This window comes from Morone saxatilis, unplaced genomic scaffold (genome assembly GCF_004916995.1).
Source record: "Morone saxatilis isolate NCDOM2014 unplaced genomic scaffold, NCSU_SB_2.0 Contig21, whole genome shotgun sequence".
NCBI lineage: Eukaryota > Metazoa > Chordata > Actinopteri > Moronidae > Morone > Morone saxatilis.
The window spans coordinates 217,408-227,700 of record NW_023339774.1 but is presented as its reverse complement, the minus strand read 5'-3'; the positions used below and the strand labels follow the sequence as shown (position 1 = coordinate 227,700).

Sequence of the window (10,293 nt, the reverse complement as noted above, 5' to 3'; positions counted from 1 at the left end):
GTTGATGTAGTGGATCCTACATTTATATATAGTTTATAAAACCACTGAATAGTTATCAAGCTTGCTGCACGTTTATGAATCATTAACTAACATCGCATAGCTTCAACAAATCTTGGGTCTGGGTTGAAGTCCAACTCTTAACTCTTTCTCTTTACTCACAGGAGAGGAGCTTGGTAACTGAAGGCTCTGGCTCCTGTTCTACTTTTAGAGACTATAGGAACCACAAGTAGCCCAGCATTCAGAGAACGTAGTGTTCTAGAGGGGTAATATGGTACTATGAGCTCTTCAAGATATGAAGATAGATAGGTACAAGCTCCTTGTTTTGTCTTGGCTGGTCGCAGTGTTCTCCTGTTTGGAGGTACCACGTTCTGTATTCAGTAATTCTCCTCCATGTCTGTTTATGTTGCCTTCATGCAAATATTGGCGTCAAGAGTAGGGCTATGTATAATAATCTGGCGATACAATATATATCACAAAACAGGAGTAATTTATTGTATTGCAATATATTGTGATACCATCAGTAAGGCGACATTGCAATTTAAAAGAAATCTAGATTTAGGAAAACTGTCATAGTATAAAAACACTATGATAGTGTTTTTGATAATCAATAAAAAAAAATCACAAAACAAAATATTGTGATATGATATTTTGAGAGTTACATTTTAAAGTTAAAGTTAAATATTTTCTTTAACATGTTAAATAATAAAATAAAATAAAGAAACACATAGGGGCGGCTGTGGCTGAGAGGTAGAGCGGGTTGTCCAGGAGTCGTTGGCACCTTGCATGGCAGCCACTACCATCAGTGTATGAATGTGTGTGAATGGGGTGACCATTCATCATAGGCTACATTGTCAACCAATTCTAGAAACGAACACAAAACAAATCAGTTGGGCTCTATGTGTTTATTTAATGCACTTTTCTGTTTGTGTCTGTAGATTTCTCCTAAAGTTAGCATTAGATAATGAATGTATGTGTCAGTTTGTCCAACTATATGATTTGCTGTTTCTGTGTATGTGTACTGTGTGTTGGTGTCTGTAGCTGGAGGAGGAGCTGCTGGGCCTGCAGAAGAAGCTGAAAGGAGTTGAGGATGAGCTGGACAAATACTCAGAGTCGCTGAAGGATGCCCAGGAGAAGCTGGAACAGGCAGAGAAAAAGGCAGCAGATGTGAGTGAAGGGAGCTGATGCCAAGTGTCACATTACTGCAGAGAGGCAACTATATTAAGACCACATTAACCTATTGTACTCAGTCCAGTCACATCTGATCCCTCACACAGTAACAGGTGTTGTGAAAAAGGCACTAGGATGTTTAACTTGAATTACTGCACAGTTGTAAAATAATCAGTGACATTACTAGTGCTATAAACCAGTCTGAGCTCCTACTGTGTTTAAAATATGCACAGACCAGGGGCTTACTTTATGGTTCAGATCTAGGTAATAGTCAAACTTCGGATAGACATCCAGTCTAAAACCTCTTTGGGAAACTGGCCTCAGTTTGATACTGTCAGTCAAAATTTACACTCCCATAACTGCATCCTAACATGTCATACATGTCCAATAATCTTAACCATTTTGGTTGTGCTGAATCTCCACAACATCATCATTAGCTACTGCTGGGTGGCAGTCTCACTGCCAGTAGTAGCACACCATTTCTAACTATATATTTCTAACTTACCATGTAATTGATGGAATTTGTTGGTGTAACCTAGCATATATTCAGTGCTTAAAATGTCCAAAATCCTCAACTGCGCACAGCTACTTGGGGGATGTTACACCATTCCTAACAACCACTGTAAGTGTTCATTTAGCTCATCATTTAACTGTCAACCCTGACAGTATAACAGTAGTAGTATGTGTTGCCTCTAAGTTTACACTCACATATACGGTGCTTGATGGATGACATTTATACAGGTTTAGAGTGTTATGAGTGAAAGCATTTATGACCAATTATAGTGCAAAACATCAAAATGATGCAGGGAAGAGTGACGACTCGCTTTCTTTGTCCTGAAAGGAGTGAGACCTTCCTGTTACTGTGATGTTACCAAAGATGGAAAAGAATTTGAGCAACGCATTTGTTTGTCTATGCTTTCAGTGCTTACAGGATCCACCACTGTAGTTGTGTTCACTCCAACATATTTGCTTCAAGACATCAAGCTCTGTTCAAAGACACATTTGTGCAGCAGGAGATATGATGAGATTTACTGAAGAAGTCAGATGCCGTGTAAAAGTAAAAAGTTGTCAGAAAAATTTATGCTCCAGTAAAGTATAAATACTTAAGTATCCCACCTCTGCAAATAACATCACACTGCCAGGGCAGACATGATAAAAACTGAACGAAATGGGAGTATTTAATGATATGATAAAAGTGCATGATAAAAATATGTCAGGGTCCCGCAGCAGTTTATACAGACCAGAGGTTCACAAAAAATTTTAATTCAGGACCACTTCTGTGGAAAAAAATCAGAAAAGCACCTTCCCAAATAAATGTGTATCGAAGCCCATTTCCACCAATACAGAAAAAAAAATCTGTAAGTCATTATAATGACAACATTTCTCAAAATATTGACTTACTATCTCCAAAAAAGGACTTGAAATGCTTAATTTAAAATATTGAGAACGTTTCTCGTTATTTTGAGATACTAAGTCAATATTTTAGTGAGTTCCTCTTACAGATTTTTTTCCGTCACATTGGCTTTCACAGTTCCGGGGTCCGTACAACGTAGTTTCGTGTCATTTCAAAATAAGAGGCGTATTCTTACTCGCTTTATTTTGAAATTGTAACCGGAAGAATCGTGCGTTGTCTTACCGCTGACTCTGTTGCCACGGAAACACCGTGACACCTGGGAGAAGCGAAGTCTTGACAGCATGGCGACTTTCACTTCCATAGACTCCGTGAGAAGGAAAATCCAAAGTCTGCAGCACGCGGCGTACGAGGCAGAGGAGCGCGCGGAGGTGCTGCAGGAGGAGGCGGACATGGAGAGGCAGGCCAGGGAGAGGGTAACTGTCCCAACCATGGGTCTGAACCGCTCCGAACAACGCTAGACCGGAAACTGCGAATTCATCAACCAGTGGCTCCCGATAGGTTGCAGTTGCGAAAGATGAAAAATAATTCATTATTAGAAGAAATACAGTGACACTGTAGACGAAATTAGACTTACAGTCAACCTAAATGCAATCATCTCACGTTTGTCTATGACTATAATATTCATGACATTCTTAGTTTGCATTCAAACCCAGTTGTGAGACTGATATGTAACTGAGCTGAGTAAACTCTGCAATGTCTCAATGACATACATTTTTCCTAGGGCTGCAGAATTAATTGCAGTATTACGAATATTACCAAATTGCAAAAGCTGCAGGTAAAATGTGTGACAAACAGGATTATAATGAATTACTGTGCTGCAGAGATACCCTGACATTCAAATCTTGTTGTCCAGGTATAAAATTTGGTACAGGCCCCCCAAAAATTAACTTTATCATGACTTTAATAGTTTTCTAAATGAAAATTCAATTTGCTATGCAACAGTGATCATTCTTATGCTAATTGTGAATTATATTGCAATATCTGTCAAAATAATCGCTATATGATGTTACCATATCGTGCAGTTCTAATTTTTCCACGTTTACCCTAAATGTTAGTCCTTGTTTATCACTGTGACAACTAGGAACATCACAGACACAAAACTGAAAAGGCCAAATTATTTCTAGACTGTGAAGATTTAGGAAATGTATATATTTTTTAGCTATGAGTCACTATCAGCAGGCGTGATCTCAGTTTCACTGGAATTAGTCAATCTAGTCCCAGGTATCATATCGCTGATTTGATCTGTACAGAAGGGTGATCTGGACTGGTGTCACATCTCAGCCATTGAAAAATGTAATGTGAACAGTCAGAGTACTAAATCTGAATTGAGCAGAAATGCTTGCAGTATGAATATATCCATATTTATCACTGGGATGCCTTAAGAGTTGTCAGTATTTGATTTGATTTAAATATTGATTATTTTCTGTCTGCTGTTATAGAGGCCTCAGTTATCATTGTCATTATGGCTATAATAGGACTTCACATTACGTGTACTGTACGTGTGTCCCTACAGGCTGAGGCAGAAGTGGCGTCTCTAAACAGGCGTATCCAGCTGGTGGAGGAGGAGTTGGACCGAGCTCAGGAGAGACTGGCCACCGCTCTGCAGAAGCTGGAAGAGGCTGAGAAAGCAGCAGATGAGAGCGAGAGGTGAAAAGTTTCTTGTTAATTTATCTTAAACCTTAACACTCTGTGTCCTATAGTTTCCAGAGAAACTAAAAAAAGTTCTGTTATGTCCATTACTTCCTCTCTGTGTGAGTTGTTTTAGTTCAGTTGTATGCTACCTTCCAATGATCCAGCTTTGGATTACTATGATAAAACAGTACCTAATGAAAGCAGCTGTTAGATGTTGGGAGGCACACAATAAAGCACTTGAATGATTGAATGGTTCAACTGAACATCTAACTAACTGCTAGGGGGTCCCAGGATAAAACTAATTTTGCCACCAGTTAAAGAAATTTGGGCCCTCATCTGGTATAGCTGGTACCCCATGTACCAAGGCTGAGTCCTTGCTGCAGTGGCCATGGGTTCAAATCCGACCTCTGGCCCTTTGCTGTGTGTTATCCCCTCTCTCCACCTTTCCTGTCTATCCAATAAAGGCAAAAAAGCCCCACTGGACTGGGAGTGCTGGGAATTAAACCAGCGATCCTCTGAGCCACCTGAGCCACAGTTGCCCAATTAAAGATCCCCAAACGTGTAATTTCTCACTGACTGCTTATTGTTGTCTGTTCCTCTTGTCGTTCAGAGGAATGAAGGTTATAGAGAACAGAGCAACAAAAGACGAGGAGAAAATGGAGATCCAGGAGATGCAGCTGAAGGAGGCCAAACACATCGCTGAGGAGGCCGACCGCAAATATGAAGAGGTGGGGCGGTTTTTCATGGTCTTTGTATGACCATATACACATACAAAACAATTATAAACAGAAGCTGTGTCCATGTTCCACTAGTAGGAACTAATACTGCATGCTAATTCTGTAGTGTGTTCACATTGGAAAAGTAACTTAAATTAAGAAAATTAGGGATACTGAAAGAACTTTAATATCTCATATAGAGCACATACTATACACAATTGATCTTTCCTAAGCCTCACCCTGTTTGGAAACCTTGGTCAACTACATACTTTCCAGTACTTAGATATGCTGTGTGCTAGGCTCGTCTGTGAAAAGACACATTTTGAAGTGGTTCAAAGATAAAAGCAACATTTATTTACACACATTGTCCGTTAGTTTTGCTAGAATTTACTATCAGATGTAATTAGCTACCTAATGATTACTGTAGATTACCTAGCTAGTGTTTTGTTTTGTAGCAAAGAGCTAACTAGCTAACTAGCTAGCTACCTAGCTTAGCTAGAATGTTGACCGAGGTTCTGACCGAGACTCGCTCAACTGTCAATGGAGCACTGGAGGAACATTGGAGGAGGAGAAAGGGGCGGGACATAGGAAGGGTCAATTAGGATAGTATGGACGATAGAATGGAAACACAGTGTCAGTGTCAGTGAGGATAGTCAATGTGATGACAGATGCTCTTTCTACCAGAGTAAGAGCAGTTCATCATTCTGTTATTTTGGGGGAGACAGTTCAGTGTGTGTTGAATGTTTGCAGGTTGCACGTAAACTGGTGATCCTGGAGGGTGATCTGGAGCGCTCAGAGGAGCGTGCTGAGGTGGCTGAGGCGTAAGTCAACACCTGCACCATGAAAACTCACACCGACACAAGAGCCACTGTACATTATTCATGTTGTCATGATCGTGTGATCACTGCTATGACAACATGTCATCTTACATATTGACTTACTATTGATGAATTTCTTACTTCAAGTAAGATTGTTTGATATTGATTTTGATAGTATTGGGAAGTGTGCATGGGCTTGTCGATTAATCTACTGATTCTTTTTTCAATAAATTGATTAATCATTTTGGAATTAAAATATCAGTACATTGTGAAAATGCCAATCACAAGTTCCCAAGAGACAAATACTCAAAGAAACTCAGTTTGCCGTGTTACAGAATAGATAAAACCCTACATTGGAGACGCTAGAACCTATGGCATTTTTGCTTTGTGAAAGACCTAAACATTTAATCAATTATTAAAGTTCTTGTCGATTGATTTTCTGTTGATTGACTAATGGATTATTCACATAATCATTTCAGCACTAGTACTCTAGTGTCATATAGCCATGTATGAATCACAAGCTGTAGGACATAACAAATGCACTAATCACATAGATCTGTATGTGTGTTTTGTGTTTTCCTTCTGTGTTTTTATGACATGCAATGCCTGAATACACCACCATCACCTGTATGGGACTTGTTATATTATTATATGGCTGCCCTCCCCACTGTCCCCCTTCACCCTTGAACTCCTGGACTAACCCCTGCAGGCGAGTGAGGGAGCTGGAGGAGGAGCTCAGGCTAATGGACCAGAATTTGAAGTCCATGGTGTGCGGAGAGGAAGAGGTACTTACTGTACGAACTCCACCGAGGTCTAATCCTGACCTGCTGCCTTCTGCTCCTCTGACCTGCAGGCTCTCAGCCCCTCTCTCTGTTTTCTGTCTAACCTGCACTCACCCTCTCTTCAAGCTGTACTTAAAGTCTGCTCACATTCTGTATTGTCTTTCTTCCCAACAAATCCCATGAAAAGACCGAAAGCAACGGACATAGGGTTGGTTATCAGGGACACAGTGAAGAATAAAAATTGCAACTTTGTGCATTTGTATTTAGTTACATGAATCTAGCAGATGATGATGATGATTATGATAAAATTGCTAATTTTCACATTGTGGTAAATATGGACAGCTTTGTTATGATTACATTACTTAAGATCAAAAACTAGCGAGTCGATAACTTTGCTAACACAGCCAAACAAGTGCAACAACACAAAACATAGCCATCAGCCAATATTACTGACTAGTCCAGTAGAAAGTAGGTCTGCAGCCTTTAGGCTTCTCTCTTTTTTTCTCCTCTTAGCTTTTTCTACAATATCCTCTCTCTTTGCCTCTGCCATTACCATGTCCACAGAAGCTGCTGACGCTCAGTAACTTCACGGTCCATCATGAAACTCTGTAAATCACAGAGAGTTGTGGTAGAGCAACTGGGGGGGACCTCAGTGGGAAAACCAAAAAACATTTTCTCCATATATTGACATTTTTTGCCCCAAAATCAGTGACATAGTTGGTGGTGTGTGACTTACTGCTGACCCGGAGCATAAAGTTACATAGTGCAAGAACAGGAGTGCGTGGCACAGAGTAGGAATGACAAAGGCAGTTACATAAAACAGTTACATAATGCTACCCCTGCGTAAAATCACTTTGAGTTTCACTCGTAGATATTTTTTAGGTTTTTAAAAACCTTTAAAGCTCCATTAGATAAATAAAATTACTTTTTGGCATATTTGTTGAAACTTTCACTGTATCCTGACAGTAATACATGAGACAGATAATCTACATATAGATAATTTACAAGAATCCACCAGACCTGAATGATAACGACCAGAGAGTTTCCTTTCGGGCTGTGTATAGGCCCACCAATCACCACATGATGTGTGGCTACATGTGCAGCCTGTGAGGCATACTCCAAGGCAAAAAGCATCAATTATGCACTTGATGCTGCTCGTTATCTTATTGCTCTGAGTACATGGTAATAATTGAAGGTGACCTAGATCAGTGTATCAGCATTTTTTTCAGTCCTGTCTTGAAATATGGCAGCTGTACAGTCAGAGGACACTGTTAGAGATTTTAGTGAGAACTAAAACTAAGTTTTTTAATAGCAAGTGCTGTAATGGACGCAGATTTGTACTTTATTTTAATACATTTATTTCCACATATACCGTCCTGCTGCCCCAAATAGTCACTAGAGCACCAAAATGCACACTTTCCTCCTGTTTGAGTAATGTTTGCTAAAAAAAAACACAGTGACCAGATGTTTAAGAAAATTACTGGGAAAAAAAGGAAAAACTTCATTTGAAGTTCTTAGATAAGATTTAAGTGTACAGTATAAACCATTTGGCTTAGAACTGAGAGCCACAGACAGGATAGGGAAGTCACACACATTGTTGGTTTGGGTCTATTCATGGGATTTGTAAACAATAAGAAAAGTGTAGAATAACAAAATGTATCCATGCAGGTTAGTTTCATGACCTTTTATCCCCTACCAGCATTCTCTCTTTAAAAACACCCTGGCATTTGGCTAAAAACATCGTTCTCTCTCTTCCTTCTATAGAAACAGATTACTTTCTTCTGTCTAGACAGGCAAAGAAATGATGAGTGTCAGGGTGTGATTTCTTCTGCTGTCCTACTTTTCACATTACTGCTTTTTCTTCTGTTGCTTTTTTCCTTATTCTTACGTTGCTCAGTAAATCAGGTGACCTTGAGGAAGAGTTGAAAAATGTCACCAACAACTTGAAGTCACTGGAGGCCCAGGCCGAGAAGGTATAGTAGGAGTTGAGGGGTGTTCAGCCTCAGGACTGGCCAGTCTGACTGTATATATAATGTCCATACTAATGTGTAAAATGTAGTCTTAAATATACTTTAACTACAAAAGTCGGGCGCCCAGTTAGCTCAGTCGGTAGAGCTGGCGACCCAGAGTCTGAATTAGGGGTTCAAATTAAATAGAATTAAAGCGGTTGAGGTGGTGAACAGGATCAAATGTTTAACTAGTAGACATCACCATTAAACTCCCGCAGCATTAATACAAATATTTTGTATTATTTGTTTTATCATTATTTCATCATTTTTATGCATTACATATATTGTGTTTATTATGCAAATTAGTTATTATTTACTTAAAAAGTTGCTTTGCATACATTCCTATAGACATCTAAACATTGGATAAAGCCAGGTTCAAATGTTTGCTTAATATTGTTTAGTCTGTTTTATCACTCCATAAATCACAAGATACTGCCAGCAGCCATAAAAAAATCCATGTTTTTAGTGATAAAATGTGATATAAATAAGGCTGTAAATTACAAAACCCTCTTTAAAAACCTTCAGAATATAGATAGGAATAACACTGGAAGGTTTGGTGTATGTAAGTGCTATTAAAGTGGAGATTTCTTTCTTTTTTGTACAACATCAACCAAAATTTGAATTGACCAAAACATCTTTTCCAGTTGACATCTTTGTTTGAATTAAATCATAGAATCAGTTAAAATCTTTTTTGTCATGGAGTGGACAGAATATAATTTATCCACATGGTTAGAGATAGTTTAGAATCCTGAAAATACAGTGAAAGGTAATTAACCCACTTACTTAAAAATATTAAAATAATTTCCCAGAGTAATAGAGCAAAGATATGTTTTTACATTCATGAAGTCTGTCTCCTTTCAGTAGTTGATACTCTATTTGTGAATGTGTTTTAATTGGGCTTTGTTAATACCTTTTCATGTTATGTATGTGGATTTCAGTACTCACAAAAGGAGGACAAATACGAGGAAGAAATTAAAGTTCTTACTGATAAACTGAAAGAGGTAAGATGTTTTTCACCATTGTGTTACGCTGTTACTGTCTCCTCCATATGAACTAAATGAACAGAGTGCTGTGCTTTGTGTCCCAGGCTGAGACCCGTGCAGAGTTTGCAGAAAGGTCTGTGGCCAAGCTGGAGAAAACCATTGATGATTTGGAAGGTATTCAACACTCACCTGTTGTCTCTGCTAGTACTTCCACTGACACTAGTAACATGTTTGCTTGCCGTCCTGCAGTGAAAGATGTTCAAACAGCTAAAGTAACAAACAGCTTCACTAATTCCACACCTGCTGTTGGAACAGAACTGCTGACTGGCTGCACAGTTTTTAATGGGGAAGCCACTGATGATTGGAAGAACCAATCAGTTCTTACTCTGGTCATTTGGTTCAGTTTATTTGTCTGGTTATGTGACCTGAGAATTGACTTGTACTTACTGTGTAAATATACAGCGGTCACCAGTTCAACTTACCCAATGACAGAATTATAATACTGAGATAAGAGTGCACGTACCAAGCATATTACTGTATTTCAGTGGCTATAGTGACCTTAGTTTTAAAGCTAAAGTGAAGATACTGGTGAAGGTAGAAGAGTCGAGGCATCCATTGGTACCATGTCAACATTGCTTGTCAGGAAAGTACATTTTCCAATTTTCAGTAAATTTGGTGACGGCTGTGGCTCAGAGGCACAGCTGGTTGTCCACTAATTGGAAGGTTGTTGGTTCGATCCCCGGCTCCTCCCACCACATGTCGAAGTATCCTT

General features: G+C 39.1%; 1 protein-coding gene across 3 annotated transcripts in view; it reads left to right on the top strand.

The window, feature by feature from the left end:
* The window catches only part of tpm2 (tropomyosin 2 (beta)), a 20,780-nt gene that overhangs the window by 3,815 nt on the left and 6,672 nt on the right, over positions 1-10,293 (top strand). For 2 of the 3 annotated variants that reach the window (XM_035667714.1, XM_035667713.1), the window contains exons 2-8: positions 1,039-1,164; positions 4,095-4,228; positions 4,824-4,941; positions 5,680-5,750; positions 8,427-8,502; positions 9,477-9,539; positions 9,626-9,695. In XM_035667714.1, the coding sequence (XP_035523607.1) occupies positions 1,039-1,164; positions 4,095-4,228; positions 4,824-4,941; positions 5,680-5,750; positions 8,427-8,502; positions 9,477-9,539; positions 9,626-9,695 (658 nt within the window). Of the gene's footprint in view, positions 1-1,038; positions 1,165-4,094; positions 4,229-4,823; positions 4,942-5,679; positions 5,751-6,456; positions 6,728-8,426; positions 8,503-9,476; positions 9,540-9,625; positions 9,696-10,293 lie in introns of those variants that run through there. The other variant, XM_035667715.1, reaches the window with a different exon arrangement.